The sequence below is a fragment of the Amblyomma mixtum genome, chromosome 10 (assembly GCF_055824585.1).
Source record: "Amblyomma mixtum isolate Tamu chromosome 10, ASM5582458v1, whole genome shotgun sequence".
Taxonomy (NCBI): Eukaryota; Metazoa; Arthropoda; class Arachnida; order Ixodida; family Ixodidae; genus Amblyomma; species Amblyomma mixtum.
Window position 1 is genome coordinate 173,068,503 of NC_143021.1, and position 26,410 is coordinate 173,094,912.

Here is a 26,410-nt window from a genome sequence, read left to right on the forward strand (position 1 = left end):
GTAGTGAACACGTGATGCTGGAGCGGCGGTATACAAGCGGGTGCGCCTGCCTCTGCTAGGCGTACACGGGATAGAGATGCCTCCTGGAGACAGGGCTGCTCGTTGGAATGAGAAGCAAAAGTTGCGGCATGCTACAGAGACTGATGAAGAGCGTGAAGAACGTCTAGCCAAGCGGCGTGCTCGATATTCAACTCGGCGACAATATGCTTCGCATCTGACTAGGCTTAACCTAAGCTAAGCCTCAGCCATTTTTTTCTGTTCTCGCATGAAACCATGCTTCTTTTGCGTGAGATCCTTTCCTCTAATAGTTTTGTCTTTTCAGCCATATGTCAAACGAGTATTGTGCTTTCTTATTTGGTATATTTGCCCTGATTATGACTTTTTCAGCTATTTGATACGTTTCAGTAACCTAGTCTACCTTTCGTTAGCCTTTTTTTCCTTTATATTTACCGCTATTTTCAAATTTAATTTGCATGCAATACCGTCGTGCTCAAGGCGCCGTGCTGTGCGTCCTTATGGATTCGAAGGCGAGAGGAGCTCCCGCCTGCACGCCACCGCAAGTTAGGATTGCTACGGGCGCTGCAAAACCTCCACCAAACGACTTAGAAGCAAGCGGCTTCAGCTTTGCACTCAGCAAACCACTCGGAAACAGACTCAAAACGCCCTTTTCCTAGCCCCTGCACTAGCGGCAAGAAGTGAGAAGGAAGACAAACACTTCAGACCATAGCAGAGAGATGAAGAAATTGGAGGGCCACTTAAGCTCCTCCGTAAAGGATATGACGAGGTAGCGTAAAACGGTTAATTTACATATATACACAAGGTAATTCTCTACTTTACATACATAGATTATGGGAGTCCTCGTGCCCTTCCTGGCATAGTGGTGGAGCCGCAAAGTGATGCGCCACAGCCCTGCGATAACAGGTGCTCCCAGCGACGGGCCTTCGGCAGCCGAGCGACCGATCATTAATTTAACTGCCGCGGTGGGCAGTTCGGCAGGTTATGATAACGCCGCAAGGTCACGTGACCTAGAGCAACCTATGAGGGTCCTGCCTCATAGGTTGCTCTCTGGGAAGCACCTGCCACACTTATGCTCGTGATTTTGCGCTCACAATGGCGACAACGCCAGGTTTTCTGCGGAACGGGGACTTCAACACTCTCGCGTTGAAAAATTTACCTCAGCGCCGTGTTAAGCACGGAGGATGCCTTGGGTCAGAGTCACCGAAGCTATCTGATTCATCAGCTGGTCTCAGGCTAGAGAAACCTGGCACGTTGGGCGAGAAGAGTTTGAAAAATGAGGTCATTGAGTAGCATAGGGGCAGGAGCTAAGGCTGTTCTAAATTAGTATATGGTCCGAGCCACTTTTGGCAAATGGGGTAGTGTCGCGGGGAGAATGGGCAGGAGCAAGGAGTGTATTTTGGTATAAGCGTCGTAGAGAGCCTAGTTGCGTGGTTGTGAGAGATTTGTCCGGAAAGGGAAGTGCTCGCAGATTTTCGTAAATTGGGTTGTAATGAAGATTCATTTCTGCCATGACTCATTGCTGGTTTGTAGTTGAAAGTAGCGTACCATTTGGGTGTATAAGGCCAGGAAATTCCAGACGCCCACTGCTAAAGTACGCAGGCGAAGCGATGCAGTACCTTACTGCTTCGGCTTCGAGCGTGGCCAGGAATGCAACTCAATGTGACAGTGTAGACACGGCTTGGTGCGTAAATAATCTGCATGAATCTACAACGTATGAATGGCACGTAGAGCCTGTATTAAACCAGTGTGCACGGTATATCTTGGTGGGTTAGGGAAGAGGTCCTGAATACGGGTGATTATCGGGAAGGCTTCTACGGTCGCTCTATGAGGTGGATCAGTGTGAGAAGCAAGGGGGTGTGTAATAGCCAGGTGGCACTCGCAATTAAATGAGCAGCCGATCCGACGTTTGCTCGTGATTCGTCTCTGTAGATGATCGTCGAACCAATGGGACTGACATGATTAGGAACCTCAGCAGAACGCCTGCCTGGGATGGTATCGGCTGCTCTTTGGAGTGGGGGCGATTGGTTGGTTATTTTGGAGCGGAGATGGAAGGGTAAGTCGGCGGGTCGATAGGTTTGAGAGTAGGTTCTTCATGTATCCATGTCCCTGTTTTGTGCTGTAAGAACGTGTCATTTGCCGATCTCAATATTGATGCATGAGATTTTGGAGTCCCATCGAGCAGAAGCGCTCAGGGTACATATGTGCACGGATGTTAAGGGCGATCTGGTACGAGGTATGAAGCGCGACTTCTATCTGATGTATTCCGTGACAGCTTAGAGTTAGGTGTGAAACTAAAAAAATTTCCTGATGCTTTGCCTTACTTGACACTCGCGTAACCCGACATATTTATGAAAATGCGGCGAACTAGATCGCAAGCAGATGACAAGTTCTAACGGTTGTAGCAACATTGGCATTGTTACATGGCTCATGAATATGAAGTTCATGAATCCTGCAGAACGATACGTGAGGGATGATGTGGCCTGCTAATGTGACAATCATTTTGGATTTTCATAGCGCGTTTTTGCAATGAGTACTAATTTGCGTATGTCAGCCGCGGCAGATAGACCTACTGTGTAAAGATAGCCATCGACTACATCGATGCGTTGCTGTAAGGTGACCCCAACCAGAGAGCTCTTCGTGGGTCCCTTTTCATTGGTTGTTGTTCTTAAGTTGGTAAGTTGCAATTCGAGCCTGAGGAAGCGGAAACTTTGGCGGATGGCTAAATATACAGGCCTATAAAACTAGAACAAAAGATAAACTAGGGAAGGCCTCTTTTTGCAGGGCATAAAGTGGAGAACAGTTTTTGATGACGTGACATTAGGTAAGCGTGCAGACGGCTGTCAACCAACTTCGTACACTTTTAGAGTGCGTTGCCAGACATCCTTAGGGCGTGTGAGGGTAGCGCTCTCGGACTGAAAGGAGATGCCCTCGACTCAGCGTGGCAAACTCAGTTTAGACCAGGTACTAAGTGACAAGAGAATTTTGGTCGTTTGGTGCCCAGCTTTCGCCGGTCGCAAGTCATATAAGGGGTCGGAGCCAAAGGTTCACAAACAAAACAAACTTTATACAGCGAAGAGACGATACAGAGGATTTCACAACCACTAGTACAAGCACATACAATGTCTTTAACAAAACAGTGAAACTCGTGCAAAGTTAAACTCGAGAGAGAGACTACTCAAAGATAATTTTGTCAGCATTCCTTGAGTGCAGTTAAGTACAAAGGAGGGTCAATTTTTAGACATAATGCCCCAGTAACGGCTGTTGCAAAGGTAGCCCTTACCCATGTTTACTCGCTCTGGATACTGTTTGTTTCTTTATAACGTGGCCTGGTCCTTCGCACGATGGCCATCAGCGCTATCAAGGAGTAACCAGGCGTATCACCGCGAGGTTTGTTTTGATGTTTGTACTTTTTCTGCGAGTCCCAGTGATGCATCGTATAAATGTGGGCGCACCGCATGCAAATAAATCAGTTGAAGTAGGGCGCTTTGTGGTGTGTGTCCTTTCTGTCAGTCTTTGTTTCGTCAGATGTATACACCCTCGCGAAGTATCCGAACTCGCTGCAGATACATTCTTGTCAGGCCTGCGTCTCGTCGTGTCCGTGTACGCTTCTGCATCGTCCTGCATTTCATTGCCGCCACCGTAAAAGCTGCTTAAGCCGAGCAATGGAGCCTGATGAAAGAAGAGATAGGAAGCGTCTTGCGGAAAGCGATCGCTTTGCGAGTGATACGCCACAGCAGAAGACTGCTCGCCCCTGCCGACAACGCCATGATTATGCGGCCGCTTCCGAAAGCTACAAGGTCGCCACGGTTCGCGCCTGCCTACCTAAGCCTGCACTATTGCAGCCGATCGCTTCGACGCAACAAGGAGAGTGTGGTGTGATTTTGACAAGTACCATCTACAACCAATATGTTATCCCGTAAACATTTCATGCTTTCTGTACTGTCGGTTATGGGAGAGGCAGAGATTTTTTCCGTTACTTTTTTACTGCCTTTATTTATGCCTCTGTTCCGAAAGCTTTTATGCGCGTTAAGGTAATGAAAGTACACCTCAAATGCTAGCATTTCTATACAGCCACAACCCAGGTCAAAAGGTCGCTGTAATGAAAGGCACCGCCGCGACCATGTGGCGCAGGTGCGGACACAAGTGCGGGCGACGGCGTCTACTCGGCCTTCTTCACGGACCACTCGGGCTCGGGTCGCTACCACGTCGCCGTTCGCGCCGCGGGCGACCTGGGGAGCAGCGCAGCCCTGGCGCACGTCTGCCGAAGCTCGCTCGCAGATCTGGCGCGAACACCGGGTGAGTGAGCTGCGGTCGAAAATCCACGCGGGTGGACTTGAACGCCGAAAGTTCTACTCCGAGGTTTCTTAATGCCTCAACTTCGAAACTTCGCTTCAAGACACACCGAGGAGCAAATGAAGTTGGCTTGTATCGATAGGTTACCCTTGTCTAACGAGAAAGAGGCTACTCCCTCTGAACACGGAGGTTTCATAAAAAGGCAGAAAACAAACCACAGTTGTCGCCACTGCCTCGCATTTTCGCCGAACTCACGCGCGGTGCGTGAAGAAATCTTTCTGCGCGCTGATACCAAAGGCTAGGCTACGTCGTCATCCAAGCAGTGATCATTGTCTTTCCTTTTCTGTCTTGTTGAATCTCGGGGGCGGGTAAATTTTTAAATTAATTTCTTCTAAATAGTCAGTGCATCTTTTCCTACTGCAAAAGTACACCATTGTAGTCGGAAAGAGCAATAAAATAGATTTCTGCTGGAAACGAGACGAAAATTGGTAGGGGTTTAACATAGTTAAACCGAGTAGACTTGAGAGAACACGTGTTCATTTGCAGTTGGAAGGGGCACTTAAGGTCCGCCTTAAGGGTGTCAGGTCATATATTTCATATGTTAAGGCCCATATATGCAGAATTCTTCATTCTGTAACATTCAGAGATGGTGGCGAGTCCTCATACCCCTACAAGCGCAGCCACCGGAAGGGATTGTGCGTTGCTCTTCCCGATGAACCTGTCGCGTAGCTGGCGCGACACTCCTCCGAACTTCCCCGAGTAACTCGGGTAAGCTCTGGGGGTAACTCGATCGTACGGTGACAAGATTCTTGGTCGGTGTTGTAGAGCGTATGCTTTCACAGTAAACATGCGATAGAGCTATCACTGTCCGTTCAGCACATTCTGCGTTCTCCGCCTGATTTATAGTGATGTTTAGTTGCCTCGCTGAAATCCTTGTCGAAATGCAGGAAAACAAAGGACACGCACGTCGTCCATAGAAATTCAGCCCACTGATGAAGTGCCCTCTGGCCGAGATGGGGCACTTTTTTGCTGTTTAGGATACTTCATAGGTCTTTTCAGCGAAGGCTTCAGCATAGGGATGGGCTGAAAACACAGTGCTAATGGAGGGTAGATTGAGATACGATAACTGTTATTGGCGTCCGGTTTTGTTATGATAGCCTCCGGCCAGCAAGCGTACTCCAAACTCTCTACTCTTCAACTAAAAGCGGCACTTGCGTATCCACATTCGCGCATGGCAGTTGCGCTGCTGGAATATGGGCAGTTGCCCAAAGGTTCACCGGGACATCGTCAGCATCCTGGAAAAGCGGGCCACCCCACTCGGTGAGTGCAGCAGCTTGCCGGAGCCCTCATTTACGAGACACTACGCGAGCACCTCCTCGTGGACGCCGATGGTTCCATGGCAAGAGAACGCTACTCGCTCCCAGCGGCGGCGATCACCCCGGCCTGCACAGGCAACCGCACCTCACCTTATTGGGTACCTCCAACACGGCGGGGCTGATGGCCATCCCACTGGGGCCTGCCCAGGTGTGCTCTGCTGTTGGATTCGCAGGCCGCCTTCAGTCGCCTACATGCCGGTGGTCGCGGGATCCCCTCCGCTGTGCGAAATCTGTGCACGCCTATAGAGCGCCTAGAGCAGCACGGCTGCCCCATTCATACACAGTGGCCCATTGCTTTACAGTTGAGTTACCTCTCACCAGCTGTCGGGCATAGTGAGCTGCGTGCGTGTTTCGTGACAGGGCACGGCATGAAACGATGGATCAGACGGCCGTCGGCGGCCAAACGCGAGTGTTTGTCTGTGCCCCCGCGCGCAGACAATGCCCCGCGCGATATTTTCAAAGGCGCAGATCTATGTGTCAGTACCGTTGAAATTCGGGCTTGTTGGTTCATACTTCGGAGCAATAGTGCAAACAAGACAAGGGACCAAGAACGAGTAGACACACATTAGCGCTGTGTGTGTCTACTCGTTCTTGGTCCCTGGTCCTGTTTGCGCTACTGCTCCTAACTATGTGTCAGTGCCGGCGAGGCATTGATTGATTGAAAACTTCATCAAAGACTTCGGTGGTCCGCCTATTCCGGCGGCCCATTTGTCTACGCGGTATCGTGGGCCCTAGCTGCGAACCAGTCCTCTTCGCTGTCCGGAGCCCTCACTGTGCATAATGGCCTCCCATTGCTCCATATTGGAATAAGGAAGTCTGTCAATAGCGGGATTCAATTTCCATGTTCCCACCATGTGAAAAGCCGTACCTATTTTTCCACGTTGTGGGCACTGTGCATTCTACAGTGAGGGGTGCCGTTGATGGAATCTTAAGTGGTGTTAGTAGAGTGTCAGTTTGTAGTCCGCGCTGGAGTGTGTTCTTCTCCCTTGTCTAGAAAGACGTTCAACTGGGCTAGTTGGTAAAGATTCATGGTGACAACACAGAGCAAAAACAAGAGGAAGCAGAGTAAGAAAGACACAGGACAGGCGCTGACTCGCAACTACAGCAAATAAAGCCTTCATTTGCGAGTCAGCGCCTGCCTTGTGTCTTTCTTATTCTGGTTCCTCGTCCTTTTGCGCTGTGTTGTCACCATGAACCTTGTCTAGAGTTCTGTTGTTCTGTGAGGTGTCCCTGTCTGGTGTGTCTGTAGGTCTCTAGGTGTGCGGCGAAGCTGATTATGGGCTGTGTAACGCGTTCCTTTGTAAACTATTTGACTAAAGTAAATTGCTAGGCTAGTTGGTTCAAATTGTGCAAAGGTGGAACAAGCGAAACAGACGCAAGACAAGAAGGAGCAGGCACACACACAACACCGGTGGACTTACAGCTGATTTATTCTGAGGAATTCTCTGCCTTGTCGGCTAAGCAGAAATACCAGTTTAAGAGAGCTCAGGCGTGCCGCCACGCGGCATCATTCCCTCCCGTGTGTTCCGTGCGCCCTGGAAAGCATATGATTGAGGATTCATTAGTGTTCTGTTCTAAGCAGCAGACAGATGCTTCTGTGACAGCAACGCAAAAAAGCTCGTTATTCGAGGCAGCAGCGTACTTTTATAGGTAACGCTGCATGCCGGTCAGGCACACGTTATTGATGGTACAATCTTATCAAACCAACTGGCAGCTACAGAACATTTCTCCCGCGTTCATAACTGGAGGCTTGATAGCGATCAGGAGGACGTGTTGTGCGATCACATCTTCGCAAATGGGCCTCGTCGGGTGAAGCCATGGTTGATGCAGTGGTACCTGAAAACTGTGCTCGCAAGTGTCTTGCCTTAGGCTGCGATGCCGGTTCCTCATTTGAAGTGGCGTCATCTAAGCGAACATCCTCAAGCTTGTCCGCAGTAGGACCACTAATCAGGGAGACAGCAGGGGAACCTTTTCCGGGAGTATTGATGGCAAGTCTCGCTGAATAGCGGCACTTGTAGTGGATTCAGGATGCCCTTCTTCTTGTGACGTCCGGATGGAGTGATATCTTTGGACCCCATATCCAGCTGGGTACCAAGTGGTCGATATGCACAAAGCGAAAATGGTCACCGACTTTGACTACAAACGTACAGTCGCTTACGTGTTGCACTACGACCGCTTCCTTCCATGACGGTTTGCCCTCTCGTAGTCGTGACGAGAACTGCATCACCGGCTTCCATCTGCGTGTCCCTTCCTCGGCCCACGTTGTGATAAGTGACGTCTCTGGGTGGACGGCTGCGCATTTTCAGCACAAAACTTGGCTTCAGGAGTGAAAGCTTCACTCGGGGTTGTCGTTTCAGGAACAGCTCAGCGGGCGTTCTTCCTGTTACCGAATTCAGGGTTTTCCTGTAAGCAAGTAACAAGTCGTTAAGTCGTTGATGCAGAGTTCTGTTCTGTCCTGTTAGGTTATCTTGAAGCCCTTGCTTGATTAGAGTGGCATTTGTCGTTTGAACTAGCCTTTCTGCTGCCCCGTTCTATGAAGCATGGCACGGTGGCGTACGCGTGCGGCGAATCCCGTGAGAATACGTGAAATTTGAGGACTCCTGCGCAGTAAACTGAGGTCCGTTATCGCTGATCAGTTCCTCCGGGTAGCAATACGCTGCAAATATCTCCTTGAGACAGTCGATTCTTTTCGATGTCGTTGTGCGGAGGCACTTTGCTTCTATCCGCTTTGAGTAAGTCTACTAGAAGGAACAAGTTCGAGCCAACCTTCATGGCGAAATCAACATGGACTCTTTGCCAAACACGAGTTGGATAAGTCCATGGGTGCAATGGCCCTGGTGCCTTCGCAGGCATGTTCGTTTGGCACACTGTACATGGACGGACAGTGTCTTCAATGTTCTTGTTAATCAACGGCCACCAAACAAACGACCTAGCAAGCATTTTCATTCTTTGCATTCCAGGGTTTTCTTCATGTAGCAATGTTAATACTGCTTCTCTAAGTTCCTCCTGAATGATAACTCGCTGGCACCACGTGATGCAGCTTTGCTCATACGATAGTTCGTTTTGACGAACGTAAAAGGGCTGAAATTTATCTTCGTACGTCGTGGGCCAGCCAGATAAGGTGAACTGCATGACTTTGGAAAGAAAACGGTCCCTCGTAATCGCAGCAGCAACCTGGCTCGCAGTGAGTGGCGTTGACTCAAAGACTGCAAGAGATACTTCAGTGTCGTCTTTACACTTAACCAGAAGTGGAAGCCTTGAAAGAGCATCTGCAGCTTCCATGTTTTTGCCGTTCCTGTAGCGCAGTGTGTACTGATAAGCTGCTACGGTGATAGCCCAGCGCTTAATCCTGGCTGCAGCCAAAGAAGGAATTGCTTTATCCGATGCCAAGATCCTCAACAGTGGTTGGTGGTGTGCATACAGCGTGAATTTGCGCCCGTACAGGTATCTATAAAACCTGCTCAGACCAAAAATACCCCCGATACAAGGGGGCCTTTAAGGTAAATAAACTGAACTGAACTGAACTGAACTGAAGGCCAGGGCTTCTTTCTAGCCTTGCGCATAGTTGCGCTCCGCTGGATTATTGGATGAATCTTTCTGAACCATCAGCCATGACATGAAAAATTATGGTCCCAGGACCGTAGGCCGACGTGTCGCAGCTTAAACTGATTGGCTTTTTCACGTCGTAAAAATTTAGAACTTGAGTGTCGATGAGGCGGTGCTTGGCTTCCACGAATGATCTTGAACATGCGTCCGTCCACACCCAACTGATGTCTTTTCTCAGCAGGTCATACATTGGTGCAGCTATTGTAGCGAAAATTTTTGATGAATTTTGCGTAGAAATTCAGTATGCCCAATAAGGAACGCAGTTCAGTTACGTTGCTTGGCTGAGGTGCTTCCGTGATGGCTTCTATCTTTGTTGAAGTTGGAAAAATGCCATCTGCTGTCACTTTGTGTGCAAGATAAACGACGGACTGCTTGAAAAATTCGCACTTCTGTTCTTTTACGGTGATACTGTGCTTTGTGTGTCGTTGAAGTACTTTTTCAAGGGTTTCTTGACAGTCGTCTATGTTGTCGCTTACGACGACGACGTCGCCGATATAGCAACCCACTTTTGGAATCCTTTTAAGACTTCGTCCATTAACGACTGGAAGATAGCTGGTGCGCTAGAGATGCCGAATGGAAGGCGCGGAAACTGAAATATCCGAGATGAGTGTTATCAGTTAACAGCGCTTAGCTTTCCTCAGCAAGGGGCACTTGCTGATAGGCTTGTGATAGGCACAGGACGCAAAAGATTTCACCTCTTGCGAGCATGGAATAAAAATCTTCCGGCAATGGCAAAGGGTTATGGTCACTTTTTAGAACAAGATTAACCACGACCATCTAGTCGCCGCATAAACTTAATCCTGCACCGTCTTTCTTCGCGACCACTACCACAGGTGTTGCCCAGTCACTTTTCATCACCCTCTTTAGTATTCCGGCTTGCTCGAGCTTTTCTAAGTCCTTTGCTACTTCCTCTTTGATGGGAACACTGGTTGAGCTCCTTCCTTCACAAAGATGCGAGCTTCGAAGTTTTTGACGACGCCCGGGGTGCTCTTGAAAACCTCGGGATACTTATTCCGTAAAGCTTCTGCCCTCTGCTCCAATGGCCTATCCGTGGACAGACTGTATACTGCTTTCCAGTTTATCTGCAGTTTTTCCAGCCAGTCCCTTCCTTCCCATGAGAGCGGGCATGGGCGTTCCGTTTCCCTGCACTACCACTACGGGCAAAGAGATTTCGCTTGCTTCCTGCTTGACTAAGACGTTTGCTTTGCCAAGTACGTTGAGCTTTTCTCCGGTGTAAGTGCGCAATTTGATTCCACCCATTTGGCATGCGGGAAATACTGCTTATAGAACTGCTCTGGTACGATCGTGACCGATGCACCTGTGTCAATTATCATCCAAACAGTCTTCCCTTAAGCGTTCAGGTCGACGCTGTAGCCCCTTGAACTTTTTCCCGAGTTGAACACAATTTGAAAACTCGTCTTCGGATTCATCCTCCGTGGTGTAGACGTATGTGGCAGCTTTTGCTTTGGCTCCTCTTTTGCGGATGGCGTGAAAATGCCCTTTTTTGTCAGTATTTGTGCAGGTGTGGTTGCGATACCAAGATTTTTCTCCACGCATGGCGCTTTCCGCAATGCTTGCAAGCACTTCGCCGCTCTTCCTCTCGCTTATCTTTTGACCATACAACCGTCCTCCATTTCTTTTCCGTATCAGGGTGACGTTCGGCCTGAATGATGTTGACGCCGCACGGTTTTGTGTGCAACTCATGCATTTGCTTCACCTGTTGTGCTGCTAGCTCCTTTTCTAGCAACGCTTTGCACGCCAGCTCGGACGTCAAGTCAGCCTGTGCAAAGAGAGCCCGTTGCATTTCGTCGTTCGTGCCAAAATTGCGACCTCTTGCAAGATGCTTCAGTTCAGTGATAAAATCATTGCCGCTTTCATTTCCTTCCTGCATTCGGCGATTAAATTTACAACGTTCTGTGATAATTGAGTGAGCTGGGCTGAAATGAGGTTCCAGAAGCTGTTTAATTTCTTCGAATGTATTCTCAAAAGGCAAATGAGGCACAGTTATCTTCTTTAGCTCTTCGTATGCTTGCGCCCCGAGTGCGTTCAGAAATAACTTGAGTTTCTTGTCTGCAGAGACATCATTTATAGTCAAGAGTTCGACGGAAATCCGTCTGGTCAGGCATGGTGATGCAATGAAATGAAGTAGCAGTCACTGACCATAGTCGCTGGCCCCATGCCAGGCATCTACGCCCGATCTTTACGTCACATTCTCCGGATATAAATTCGCCACCGCTCTTGTCCTGCTCACTGTGAACAAGAAACCCGTACGGGTTTCGAAACGTCTTTCTTTTTCGACTATGGTCAGTGACTGCTACTTCATTTCATTGCAGACATCATTTATGCGTACAAAGTTCTCGAAGCGTTCAAAATATGACCGTATGTTGTCGATTTTCGGGTTATATTCTGGCATTCTGCCGAGCTTAGGACCATGTCCGGCTTCTGCCATAATGCTCAAATTTCACTTATCGGCCCAGCTGGTTTCTTCGATGTGCCTTGTCCGTGGGGCCGCTTCTTGTTCGCTTGCTCCCGCCAGCAGCTGAAGTATACACGCAAGCGCTCCGTGGCTTCCTCGCGACGTTCTTGCGCGGCTGCCGGCTGTCGATGAAATCGTGGCTGCAAGGGCTCCGTGTCGCCTTACACCGTAGGCGGTTCAGCTTCGTGACGGCTGTTGGCCGGCGGCGGTTTACTGCGCGCCGGGTCTCACCCTCTTAGCGCAGATGATCTAAGCAGCAGGCAGACGCTTCTGTGACATTAACGCAAAAGAGCCTTTTATTCGAGGCAGCAGCGTACTTTTATAGATAACGCTGCAGGCCAATCAGGCACACGTCATTGCTGGTACAACCTTATCAGATCGACTGGCCGATACAGAACAATTAGGAGGATGTTTGCTAAGATTATGAGATCTGATTGATGGATTAGTCGATTGCTTATAATTCTGCACCAATTCTGGGAATCTGTCAGTACCTTAGCGCTTGGGTTGGTAGCTAGCGCTAGCGCAATGGCTGCCTCCTCTGTGTGTGTGTGTGTGGGGGGGGGGACGTGAGCGCTGATGCGCAGTTGGTCAATTTGCCCTCGGGATTTGTTATGGCGATGGTCATCCGCCCTTGGATTGGACCGGCTGTATCCACATAGAGCTTGACGGAAGGGGAATCCGAATTCTTGCGAGAGCTTTTGGCTCTGGCGTTTCTTCTGTACGCGTTCAACGTCGGATGCATAATTCTGGAATGCACATAGATCTTTTTGCCGATCTATAGAGGAAGTTCCACCCTTTGCTCGACCAGGTAGGGTGCTGTGAGGTGTACCTTGCTCAGAAGGGTTTGGCCTGTTCGAGTGATCGCCAGGCGGTTGAGCTGTACAATCTTTGCGCCTTCCATATTTCTTGGAGCGTATTGTGGGTGTCGAGAGACATTATGCGCGATGTTGATGCTGTCTTTGGGAGACCCTGCGCGTTTTGCAAGCCGCCGGTATTAGTGACCCTAGATTTGCTATTTCTGACTTGGGGAGGTGGAGGTAGGCAGTCCAGTACTTTTTTTTTATTTACAATACCTCAAATGCCCCTGTACTGCGATTTTACATGAGAAGTGGCCATTCGCGATGATAGATGAATTCTCTCATGAACCACTTGAAGTGGTCTTGACTGCGATATATGGCAGCAGCATCAGGAAGGCCATTCAAGTCGTCCTTGGGTGTTGTTACGAAAAATGAGAAAAGATGGGCTGGTGAAGGTGGGTACATGGTCTTGTCATGGTTGAAGAGTGGGGATGTGCTGTTTGAATTGTGGGGTTATGCAGGGATTCATGATGGAAGGGGGATAGGCGAGCCACTTTTCTGCGGTATAAAAGGTTGGGTAGGTTAGCTTGTGGTTTCATTTTAGCAACGCTCTATGTATATGAATCATGAGAAAAGATAAAACGCGAAGCATGGTTATGAATAGATTGCAGTTTAGGTCGAGCGACGGAGCAGCATTGTTAAGCAAGAAGCCTACGGCGCCAGCAGCTCCTTTCCAGCCCTTTCGCCGGTAGCTGCCGTGTCCGTGGCAAGTCTGGAGGGGTGGAGAATGATGACAGCGCGTCGCGCGCTTCGAACGCTGTCCAAGGCCGCGAGAAGCGGGGAGCAAGACCGCGAACGGCCTTGCCAGGGTCACAAAGGGCCGACGACCGTTTCCCATTGAAAAGAGATAAGCTCTCAAATGGGAGGAGGTCAATACATCGGCGACTTCTGAAGCCACCCGACTGTCCAGCTAAGCGGAGGAGTTCTGCTTTACTGGTGCCTCGATATGTGGCATGTTCCAGGAAAAGTGCGTGGTCCGCTTAGTCGGGCTCTGGCGAGGACTGGGCTGCGTCCACTTGTATGCCCCGTGCCATTGCACCGGTATTGGTCGAAATTGGGCGAGAGAAGATATACAAAGCTCCGCCCAATAATCGAAGATATCGAAACCCGCTGCAAACAGAGCCAAAAAAGGAGTGCGCCGAGTGTCAGCCTCGGCCGCTGGCCTACAGCCGTTCTTTCAAACAGCCTTTTTACCTTGTTGCTTTTATTTTGGTCTCGTCTTCACTAAATTAGTTTTTTTTGTCAAGAAGTTGCGACTGCTGCCCCGACCGGCAACGTGTCGCCGGACGAACGGACGAAGACGCGAAGTGCCCTTCATACACCTGCCCACGCACGATCAACTACCGACTTGCCATCGTTGCTCGTCTCCTTCGATGAGCATCCGATGAGCCCTACCAGCCATTCCGACAGTCACAGAAAAACTTAACTGGTGCCGTGACCAGGATCGTTTGAGCGCCGAGGAGCCAGCGAAACGAGACCGACGGATCTTTTTCAAGTTGTCTTTTTCAAGTTGTTTTGATATTGAAGATCTGTTTCAAGTTTCAAGATAACTTGAAAAAGATCTTCAAGCGTGCGGTGACGTCAGTGCTTTCCGCTACGTTGACGACTTCCTGATCCTCTTTGAATATGAGGAAGCAGACATGGAACGTCGGTCATCAAGCATTGCAGATGTGTTCAAGTCAGTCCTGAAAGACTTCAAGTTGACCAAAGAGCTTCCTTCAAATGGGATCCTGCGTTTCTTAGACATTGAGCACAGCTTCACAGTGCAGCACGTATGCTGGAAATATGCTCCACGACCGAAGAAAAATTCCTCCCATACTCCTCTGCACATTCAAAGCTGGTAAAGCGTCGGATAGTTAAAGCGGTACTTAAGAACGCCATTCGCAGGTCGTGCCCTCATGAGATGTTCCCAAGTGTGCAATCCCAGGCCGAGAGACTGTTCAGGGCAGGTTTTCGCAGCACTGTGGTCATGACTGTGGCAGACTCCCTTCTGGGCGAAGTGCAGAATGCGAAGAAGACCAGGCGACTTGACTATCTAACGTCTAAGACGACCGTCATACCTTACATTCACAAACTGTCCCATCGGGTCAAAAAGTGTGCGGGACGCGTTGGCATTCGAGTGGTCTTTTCTGCACCCAAGAAACTCAGTGCCTTGTGCCAGAGTGTCAACAGTGATGAGCCATCGCACGCCCCGTGTGGCATAAACCATCAAGGACGCAACACTGACTGTCAGTGCTGCGTGGTCTATGACGTGCCGCTCTCGTGTGGTAAAATGTATGTCGGGAAAACGGGCCACTGTCTTAACACCAGACAAAGCGATCACGCCAGATCACATTCTCCAGGAACTGGCAGCAATCTAGCCATACACTGCAAAAATTGCCAGTAAAAAAGCTGCACACCTTTCTTGCACCGCACGAGTGTTATTAAGAAAATAGATCGAAAAGAGCAAGGAAAGTCTTCGAGGCACTAATTATTCAACAGATAGGACATTTCTTTGTTTTTTTAAGGTGCAAAAGAGTATATATATGCTGTTAGCATCCGGAATAAACATTTGTTGTCAGTTCAGCGCTGTGTTTGTCCCCTTCTTCCCTTGGCCTTGTGCCGTTGCGCTGCTTCACTTAGAAGGAGAGAACTGCGTCAGCAAGCCATCCATTAAGCTACTTGACCAAGAAATTCGCTGTCTAACTTTGTGACTTGTGCATGCACCTGCAATGACCCCGTTTTTTCTATCTGAGAGTGTGTACTGTTTATCTTTATGCTCTTGTCTTCTTACTTTCCGGATATATATTTCACTTCTGGCGGAATAAAGATCGAGCTGCTAGTAGCGCCTTGTGCTGTGTTGTTCTTCCTTCGTCCCGTGTCTAGCGCTGTTTTACTTACATATGATGTACCAACTTGCCCAAGCCTCCGCCCTAGCGCTGTAGTCGTTGCTGATGACATCTCTTGCGTAGTGGATGATGGCGGTTCCTTAGGCAAGTAAGCGTAGGCGATAATAACAGCAGCACGGGGCCGCCGAGTAACGCGATGACTAGAAATCAGCAGGAGCATGCGGCAAGCAGGCGCAAGGCACCCGCTCTTGAAAATTGGCGATGCTCGAACATAGCGGGAGCAATGTGTGGACCATCTACAAATGTGAGAAAGACCAGTTAGCATCAAAAACACGGTTGCAAATCCAGGTGAGCGCTTGTCTTCGTGGGCACTCTTAGGCAGCCCAGGGGCGCTATAGTCGTTGCTGATGACATCTCTTGCGCAGTGGATGATGGCTGTTCCTTGCGCAGGTACGCGTAGGCGAGAGTAACAGCAGCACGAGGCCGCCGAGTATTGCGATGACTAAAAATCAGCAGGAGCATGCGACAAGCAGGCGCAAAGCACCTGGTTTGAAAGGTGGCGATGCTCGAACAAAGGGAGAACTTTTGTGCACCATCTACAAATGTGAGCAAGAACAGTTAGCATCAAAAACACGGTTGCCAATCACGGTGAGCGCTTGTCTTCGTCGGTACTCTTAGGGAGCCCAGGAGTGCTGTAGTCGTTGATGATGACATCTCTTGCGCAGTGGATGATGGCGGTTCTTTGCGCAGGTAGGCGTAGGCGATATTAACAGCACCACGAGGCCGCCGAGAATTGCGAAGACTAAAAATCAGCAGGAGCATGCGACAAGCAGGCGCAAAGCACCTGCTCTTGAAAGGTGGCGATGCTCGAACAAAGGGAGAACTTGTGTGCATCATCTACAAATGTGAGCAAGAAGTGTTAGCATCAAAAACACGGTTGCAAATCCCGGTGAGCGCTTGTCTTCGTCGGTACTCTTAGGGAGCCCTGGAGTGCTCTAGTCGTTGATGATGACATCTCTTGCGCAGTGGATGATGGCGGTTCCTTGCGCAGGTAGGCGTAGCCGATATTAACAGCAGCACGAGGCCGCCGAGAATTGCGAAGACTAAAAATCAGCAGGAGCATGCGACAAGCAGGCGCAAAGCACCTGGTTTGAAAGGTGGCGATGCTCGAACAAAGGGAGAACTTTAGTGCATCATCTACAAATGTGAGCAAGAACAGTTAGCATAAAAAACACGGTTGCCAATCCCGGTGAGCGCTTGTCTTCGTCGGTACTCTTAGGGAGCCCAGGAGTGCTGTAGTCGTCGATGATGACATCTCTTGCGCAGTGGATGATGGCGGTTCTTTGCGCAGGTAGGCGTAGGCGATGTTAACAGCAGCACGAGGCCGCCGAGAATTGCGAAGACTAAAAATCAGCAGGAGCATGCGACAAGCAGGCGCAAAGCACCTGCTCTTGAAAGGTGGCGATGCTCGAACAAAGGGAGAACTTGTGTGCATCATCTACAAATGTGAGCAAGAAGAGTTAGCATCAAAAACACGGTTGCAAATCCCGGTGAGTGCTTGTCTTCGTCGGTACTCTTAGGGATCCCAGGGGTGCTGTAGTCGTTGATAATGACATCTCTTGCGGAGTGGATGATGGCGGCTCCTTGCACAGGTAGGGCGTAGGCGATATTAACAGCAGCACGAGGCCGCCGAGAATTGCGAAGACTAAAACTGAGCAGGAGCATGCGACAAGCAGGCGCAAAGCACCTGCTCTTGAAAGGTGGCGATGCTCGAACAAAGGGAGAACTTCTGTGCATCATCTACAAATGTGAGCAAGAAGAGTTAGCATCAAAAACACGGTTGCAAATCCCGGTGAGCGCTTGTCTTCGTCAGTACTCTTAGGGATCCCAGGGGTGCTGTAGTCGTTGATGATGACATCTCTTGCGCAGTGGATGATGGCGGTTCCTTGCGCAGGTAGGCGTAGGCGATATTAACAGCAGCACGAGGCCGCCGAGAATTGCGAAGACTAAAAATCAGCAGGAGCATGCGACAAGCAGGCGCAAAGCACCTGCTCTTGAAAGGTGGCGATGCTCGAACAAAGGGAGAACTTGTGTGCATCATCTACAAATGTGAGCAAGAAGAGTTAGCATCAAAAACACGGTTGCAAATCCCGGTGAGCGCTTGTCTTCGTCGGTACTCTTAGGGATCCCAGGGGTGCTGTAGTCGTTGATGATGACATCTCTTGCGCAGTGGATGATGGCGGTTCCTTGCGCAGGTAGGCTTAGGTGATACTAACAGCAGCAACGAGGCCGCCGAGAATTGCGAAGACTAAAAATCAGCAGGAGCATGCGACAAGCAGGCGCAAAGCACCTGCTCTTGAAAGGTGGCGATGCTCGAACAAAGGGAGAACTTGTGTGCATCATCTACAAATGTGAGCAAGAAGAGTTAGCATCAAAAACACGGTTGCAAATCCCGGTGAGCGCTTGTCTTCGTCGGTACTCTTAGGTATCCCAGGGGTGCTGTATTCGTTGATGATGACATCTCTTGCGCAGTGGATGATGGCGGTTCCTTGCACAGGTAGGCGTAGGCGATATTAACAGCAGCACGAGGCCGCCGAGAATTGCGAAGTCTAAAAATCAGCAGGAGCATGCGACAAGCAGGCGCAAAGCACCTGCTCTTGAAAGGTGGCGATGCTCGAACAAAGGGAGAACTTGTGTGCATCATGTACAAATGTGAGCAAGAAGAGTTAGCATCAAAAACACGGTTGCAAATCCCGGTGAGCGCTTGTCTTCGTCGGTACTCTTAGGGATCCCAGGGGTGCTGTAGTCGTTGATGATGACATCTCTTGTGCAGTGGATGATGGCGGTTCCTTGCGCAGGTAGGCGTAGGCGATATTAACAGCAGCGCGAGGCCGCCGAGAATTGCGAAGACTAAAAATCATCAGGAGCATGCGACAAGCAGGCGCAAAGCACCTGCTCTTGAAAGGTGGCGATGCTCGAACAAAGGGAGAACTTGTGTGCATCATCTACAAATGTGAGCAAGAAGAGTTAGCATCAAAAACACGGTTGCAAATCCCGGTGAGCGCTTGTCTTCGTCGGTACTCTTAGGGATCCCAGGGGTGCTGTAGTCGTTGATGATGACATCTCTTGCGCAGTGGATTATGGCGGTTCCTTGCGGAGGTAGGCTTAGGTGATATTAACAGCAGCACGAGGCCGCCGAGAATTGCGAAGACTAAAAATCAGCAGGAGCATGCGACAAGCAGGCGCAAAGCACCTGCTCTTGAAAGGTGGCGATGCTCGAACAAAGGGAGAACTTGTGTGCATCATCTACAAATGTGAGCAAGAAGAGTTAGCATCAAAAACACGGTTGCAAATCCCGGTGAGCGCTTGTCTTCGTCGGTACTCTTAGGGATCCCAGGGGTGCTGTAGTCGTTGATGATGACATCTCTTGCGCAGTGGATTATGGCGGTTCCTTGCGCAGGTAGGCTTAGGTGATATTAACAGCAGCACGAGGCCGCCGAGAATTGCGAAGACTAAAAATCAGCAGGAGCATGCGACAAGCAGGCGCAAAGCACCTGCTCTTGAAAGGTGGCGATGCTCGAACATAGGGAGAACTTGTGTGCATCATCTACAAATGTGAGCAAGAAGAGTTAGCATCAAAACCCGGTTGCAAATCCCGGTGAGCGCTTGTCTTCGTCGGTACTCTTAGGGATCCCAGGGGTTCTGTAGTCGTTGATGATGACATCTCTTGCGCAGTGGATTATGGCGGTTCCTTGCGCAGGTAGGCGTAGGTGATATTAACAGCAGCACGAGGCCGCCGAGAATTGCGAAGACTAAAAATCAGCAGGAGCATGCGACAAGCAGGCGCAAAGCACCTGCTCTTGAAAGGTGGCGATGCTCGAACAAAGGGAGAACTTGTGTGCATCATCTACAAATGAGAGCAAGAAGAGTTAGCATCAAAAACATGGTTGCAAATCCCGGTGAGCGCTTGTCTTCGTCGGTACTCTTAGGGATCCCAGGGGTGCTGTAGTCGTTGATGATGACATCTCTTGCGGAGTGGATGATGGCGGTTCCTTGCACAGGTAGGCGTAGGCGATTTTAACAGCAGCACGAGGCCGCCGAGAATTGCGAAGACTAAAACTGAGCAGGAGCATGCGACAAGCAGGCGCAAAGCACCTGCTCTTGAAAGGTGGCGATGCTCGAACAAAGGGAGAACTTCTGTGCATCATCTACAAATGTGAGCAAGAAGAGTTAGCATCAAAAACACGGTTGCAAATCCCGGTGAGCGCTTGTCTTCGTCAGTACTCTTAGGGATCCCAGGGGTGCTGTAGTCGTTGATGATGACATCTCTTGCGCAGTGGATGATGGCGGTTCCTTGCGCAGGTAGGCGTAGGCGATATTAACAGCAGCACGAGGCCGCCGAGAATTGCGAAGACTAAAAATCAGCAGGAGCATGCGACAAGCAGGCGCAAAGCACCTGCTCTTGAAAGGTGGCGATGCTCGAACAAAGGGAGAACTTGTGTGCATCATCTACAAATGTGAGCAAGAAGAGTTAGCATCAAAAACACGGTTGCAAATCCCGGTGAGCGCTTGTCTTCGTCGGTACTCTTAGGGATCCCAGGGGTGCTGTAGTCGTTGATGATGACATCTCTTGCGCAGTGGATGATGGCGGTTCCTTGCGCAGGTAGGCTTAGGTGATACTAACAGCAGCAACGAGGCCGCCGAGAATTGCGAAGACTAAAAATCAGCAGGAGCATGCGACAAGCAGGCGCAAAGCACCTGCTCTTGAAAGGTGGCGATGTTCGAACAAAGGGAGAACTTGTGTGCATCATCTACAAATGTGAGCAAGAAGAGTTAGCATCAAAAACACGGTTGCAAATCCCGGTGAGCGCTTGTCTTCGTCGGTACTCTTAGGGATCCCAGGGGTGCTGTATTCGTTGATGATGACATCTCTTGCGCAGTGGATGATGGCGGTTCCTTGCACAGGTAGGCGTAGGCGATATTAACAGCAGCACGAGGCCGCCGAGAATTGCGAAGTCTAAAAATCAGCAGGAGCATGCGACAAGCAGGCGCAAAGCACCTGCTCTTGAAAGGTGGCGATGCTCGAACAAAGGGAGAACTTGTGTGCATCATGTACAAATGTGAGCAAGAAGAGTTAGCATCAAAAACACGGTTGCAAATCCCGGTGAGCGCTTGTCTTCGTCGGTACTCTTAGGGATCCCAGGGGTGCTGTAGTCGTTGATGATGACATCTCTTGTGCAGTGGATGATGGCGGTTCCTTGCGCAGGTAGGCGTAGGCGATATTGAGTAGGCGTAGGCGATTTTGGAAATTGGGGCGTGGAACCGGCGATACCGAAATGGCGTTGCCGCTCACGCATTTACTGCTTTTCACGCAGGTATTCATCGCTGGTTATTCAAGTCACTGCTTTCACGCCGAGGAATTGTCTGCTGTGCATGATTCGTCTACGCTGGATACTGGTTCCTTCACCAAGCTTTCACCTGTGCTAACCACGGTCGACTTCAACGATTGTGTGTGCCTCGCAGCCGATTTTGGACATTGTGCGGTGCCAGTCAACCCACCATGGTTTTACAGCCCGTGCCACTACACTCTACAAAAGGCGGGAATCGTCACTTCATCGTTGGGGCGTGGAACCGGCGATACCGAAATGGCGTTGCCGCTCACGCATTTACTGCTTTTCACGCAGGTATTCATCGCTGGTTATTCAAGTCACTGCTTTCACGCCGAGGAATTGTCTGCTGTGCATGATTCGTCTACGCTGGATACTGGTTCCTTCACCAAGCTTTCACCTGTGCTAACCACGGTCGACTTCAACGATTGTGTGTGCCTCGCAGCCGATTTTGGACATTGTGCGGTGCCAGTCAACCCACCATGGTTTTACAGCCCGTGCCACTACACTCTACAAAAGGCGGGAATCGTCACTTCATCGTTGGGGCGTGGAACCGGCGATACCGAAATGGCGTTGCCGCTCACGCATTTACTGCTTTTCACGCAGGTTAGTGACACATATTTCAATATATGTTTAGTGTATGCTTTGCCGGTTCCACCCCCTGTATTGTATGCATGCGTTTCTTCTCATTCTGTAGCACACAGACCCATGTTACGCAGAAGGTGTCGTTTTTCTTTATTTCGAAGAGCTGCGTTTTACCTTTTGCTTCTGGTTTTTTGCGGCGACATAGAACTTAACCCAGGACCTAGCGATGCAATCCTGCAGCAGCTTTTGCAAGGCCAGACAGAAATTAAGGAAAAACTTGCAACTATCGAGAGTTATCAGGATGAAAACAAAACAGCTATGTCGGATCTGAATGCCCGTATGGCCAATTTAGAAGCAAAGATTGCAGGTCTTGAGGAAATGAGGGCCGCTGTCGAGGACTGTAGGGCGAGTAGTGAAAGACAGCGTTCCGAGTGGCAGACTCTGATGAAGAAAGTGGACGATCTTGAAAATCGATCTCGACGGTGCAATCTGCTCTTTTATGGAATTAAGGACGAGGATGAACGCGAGTCACAACCAATTTCTGAAAAACTTGTCCTAGATTTGTGTAGATCTACTCTGGGAATAGACCCCAGAATCGAAAGAGCCCATCGCCTCGGACGGTTCCGTTCAGAAGGAACTCGCCCAATAATTGTTAATTTTAGTTCATTCAAGGAGAAAGAGGCTGTTCTGTCAAATACGAAGAAATTGAAAGGAAGTTCTACTAGCATTTCAGAGGACTTCTCTGAACCAGTACGAAACAAGAGGAAAATGCTATGGGACTACGCCAAACCTCGCAAGGGACCCAATGGCAAAGCACATCTGAAATACGATGTCCTTTACTTGAATAACGTCAAGTACATTTACGACGAATCTCAGGGGCAGGTAGTTCGAGCCTCTTGACAAGTTAAGCCGGATCACTCTGTTTTGTCGATTCTAGTACTAAACTGCAGAAGTATTAAGAATAAAGTGGACAAGCTACATGGTCTAATTGACATGGCGAGACCTTCCGTTGTGATCGGATGTGAATCATGGCTGGATGGGGATGTTAGCGATAGCGAAGTTTTTCCGAGTAACTATATCAGCTATCGAAAAGATCGAGACAGGCACGGAGGAGGCGTATTTATACTGGTGGACGTCTTAGTTAGTTCTCGTAAGATGGAAATTGATGTTGGGACATGTGAGGCAGTATGGGCTCAAATTAGACTTTTAAATGGTAAATTACTATCAGTTTGCTCGTTTTACAGGCCACCTGGAAATCAGCTTGAACCCATCAGCGACCTAACTGATATGATTGAAACTGTTAAAACTGACTGTTTAGTTGTTGGAGGTGACTTTAACATTCCTGAATTAGACTGGAGCTCAGGATGTCTTCCGTCTAGAGCCAATTCCGCAGTAGGCAAAGAATTGTTAAATCTGTGCAATTCATTCAGCTTATCCCAATTAGTGCTGCAGCCAACCCGTGGCAACAATGTTTTGGATTTATTATTCACTAACCAACCATCGGCAGCTTGTTCTACCCTTGTAGTGCCCGGTATCAGTGATCACAGTTGTGTTTTAGCGGAAATGAACTTTCAGTATGTTAAACTTGAAGACTGTGGCAATCGGCGCATTTACAGTTACCGAAAGGCAAATTTCCCCGAGATAGCCTGGGCACTTGAATCCTATGTCGATGTGTACGAAACATTGTCTGATTCACTCAGCGTTGATGAGCTGTGGCGCACACTGACAGCCAAACTTTTTGATTTGCGTGAGCGGCATGTGCCGTCATGGGTGATGACGAAACGTCGCAGCAAAAGCAAGCCATGGTTCACAAAAGCGCTGCGCAGAGTCGTTGAAAAGAGGCAACAACTATATGCGCGCTTCAAAAGAAATCCGTCGGAAGATAACATGGATCAGTTAAAAAAGATTACAAAGGATATGAATGCTTCGGTCAAAGAGGCTAAATTTACCTACTTTCAGTCTTTCGACATGCGTATCCAGGATCGCCCTAAAGAATTTTGGCAGTACATAAAAAAAAACAGAAAGGATGAATTGTCTATCCCGCCACTCGATCACAACGGAAGTATCGTTCATGATAATCTGGAGAAAGCCAAGTGCTTTAACACGTTTTTCAGCTCAGTTTTTTCTGCTGAGGACAGCAATAGCCCTGCCGATTTTCGCCTTGCCTTGAACTGTACGGAACCCATGGAGAACATTGAATTTGATCAGCGAGGAATTGTGTCGCTCTTAGAACGCTTAAAAGATAACAGTGCCACCGGTCCGGACGGCTTACCCACGATCCTGCTCTCTTCTTGCGCTTTTGCGTTGTCAAGGTACCTTCAAATTCTTTTCACAAAGTCATTCCAGGAAGGCTCCTTGCCTGATGAATGGAGGCTTGCTAATGTTGTACCTATACATAAATCGGGACCTAGGAATGTTGTTTCAAATTGTCGACCAGTGTCCTTGACCAGTGTATTATGCAAAGTTTTAGAGCATGTGTTTTATACTAGTATTATGAATCATCTTAGTATACATTCATTATTAAATACTAATCAACATGGCTTTCGCAGTGGTTACTCGTGTGTCACCCAGCTTACCGAATTTGTACATGACCTGTCAAGTGCTTTAGATAAGGGATATTCTGTTGACTGTATTTTTCTAGATTTTAAGAAGGCCTTTGACGTTGTATCACATTCCTTATTAATACAAAAATTATACTGGTACAACATAAATGAGAACGTTATTAGGTGGATAAAGGAATATTTGAGCGTTAGGCGTCAATGTGTTGTTGTCAACGGGAAACAATCGCATGAGGTGGCTGTAACATCAGGGGTGCCTCAGGGATCCGTCTTGGGCCCATTACTGTTCATAATTTACATGAATGACATCTTTTCAGGTATTTCTTCATACATGCGTCTTTTTGCGGACGATTGTGTATTGTATAGAATTATTAACGATCAAAGTGACTGCGATGCATTACAACAGGATTTGTGTGAAGTGGCCCAGTGGTGTGAGAACTGGAGAATGCATATTAACTTACAAAAATCTGTACATATGTGTTTCACTAAAAAGAAGGTTCCCCATATTTTCACTTATAACATAAATAATAGCAGACTGCTTTCAGTGTTGGAATTTAAATATCTTGGTGTATATTTAACAAGTTCAATGACTTGGCATCGTCACGTGCATTTCGTTACTGCCAAAGCCTGTCGTGTTTTAGGTTTCCTGCGACGTAACGCTAAACTTTTCCCTGTAAAGACTAAAGAACTGCTGTATAATACAAACGTTAGAAGCATACTTGAGTATGCTTGCACAGTCTGGGATCCGAAAACCTTGCTTGACGTTCAAAAGCTAGAAAGAGTTCAGAATTTGGCCGTTCGTTTTGTTTTCAATAACTATGGGCGATATTTTAGTGTAACGAGCGCGAAAAAATCTTTGGGTTGGGACTCACTTCAAAAACGTAGGAAAGTACTGCGTTTAAAATTATTTCGTAATATATTTCATTCTAGAACTGGAATAGACAGAACCAAATATATAGCCAACCCTGATTACGTGTCTTTACGTAGAGATCATTCACTTAAAGTTAAAGAATACAGGTGCCGGACTGACCTTTTTAAAATGTCTTTTTTCCCCAAAACGGTTTCGGAATGGAACAAGCTGCCTGAGGAAGTAGTGTCCATATTATCAAATGATTCATTTTCTTCCATGCTGTGACATTTTTTTGTGTATAATAATTCCGTGTTCTTTCTATCTCATTGTTATCTTTTTTTTTGTAACCACCTGCACACGGTGGCATTTGTGTACTTTTTCTTCTACCCCCCCACTGTAATGCCAGACAATGGCGCTGTGGGTATGATGATAAATAAATAAATATTAACAGCAGCGCGAGGCCGCCGAGAATTGCGAAGACTAAAAATCAGCAGGAGCATGCGACAAGCAGGCGCAATGCACCTGCTCTTGAAAGGCGGCGATGCTCGAACAAAGGGAGAACTTGTGTGCATCATCTACAAATGTGAGCAAGAAGAGTTAGCATCAAAAACACGGTTGCAAATCCCGGTGAGCGCTTGTCTTCGTCGGTACTCTTAGGGATCCCAGGGGTGCTGTAGTCGTTGATGATGACATCTCTTGCGCAGTGGATTATGGCGGTTCCTTGCGCAGGTAGGCTTAGGTGATATTAACAGCAGCACGAGGCCGCCGAGAATTGCGAACACTAAAAATCAGCAGGAGCATGCGACAAGCAGGCGCAAAGCACCTGCTCTTGAAAGGTGGCGATGCTCGAACAAAGGGAGAACTTGTGTGCATCATCTACAAATGTGAGCAAGAAGAGTTAGCATCAAAACCCGGTTGCAAATCCCGGTGAGCGCTTGTCTTCGTCGGTACTCTTAGGGATCCCAGGGGTGCTGTAGTCGTTGATGATGACATCTCTTGCGCAGTGGATTATGGCGGTTCCTTGCGCAGGTAGGCGTAGGTGATATTAACAGCAGCACGAGGCCGCCGAGAATTGCGAAGACTAAAAATCAGCAGGAGCATGCGACAAGCAGGCGCAAAGCACCTGCTCTTGAAAGGTGGCGATGCTCGAACAAAGGGAGAACTTGTGTGCATCATCTACAAATGAGAGCAAGAAGAGTTAGCATCAAAAACATGGTTGCAAATCCCGGTGAGCGCTTGTCTTCGTCGGTACTCTTAGGGATCCCAGGGGTGCTGTAGTAGTTGATGATGACATCTCTTGCGCAGTGGATTATGGTGGTTCCTTGCGCAGGTAGGCTTAGGTGATATTAACAGCAGCACGAGGCCGCCGAGAATTGCGAAGACTAAAAATCAGCAGGAGCATGCGACAAGCAGGCGCAAAGCACCTGCTCTTGAAAGGTGGCGATGCTCGAACAAAGGGAGAACTTGTGTGCATCATCTACAAATGTGAGCAAGAAGAGTTAGCATCAAAAACACGGTTGCAAATCCCGGTGAGCGCTTGTCTTCGTCGGTACTCTTAGGGATCCCAGGGGTGCTG

At 48.7% G+C, this 26,410-nt stretch overlaps 1 protein-coding gene across 1 annotated transcript in view; it reads left to right on the forward strand.

The window, feature by feature from the left end:
• LOC149327750 (calcium-activated chloride channel regulator 1-like) overlaps positions 1–26,410 on the forward strand; it is an 884,343-nt gene that overhangs the window by 514,654 nt on the left and 343,279 nt on the right. Inside the window, exon 13 of the mRNA XM_089564962.1 lies at positions 4,150–4,314. Coding sequence (XP_089421088.1) covers positions 4,150–4,314 — 165 coding nt within the window. The remainder of the gene's footprint in view (positions 1–4,149; positions 4,315–26,410) is intronic.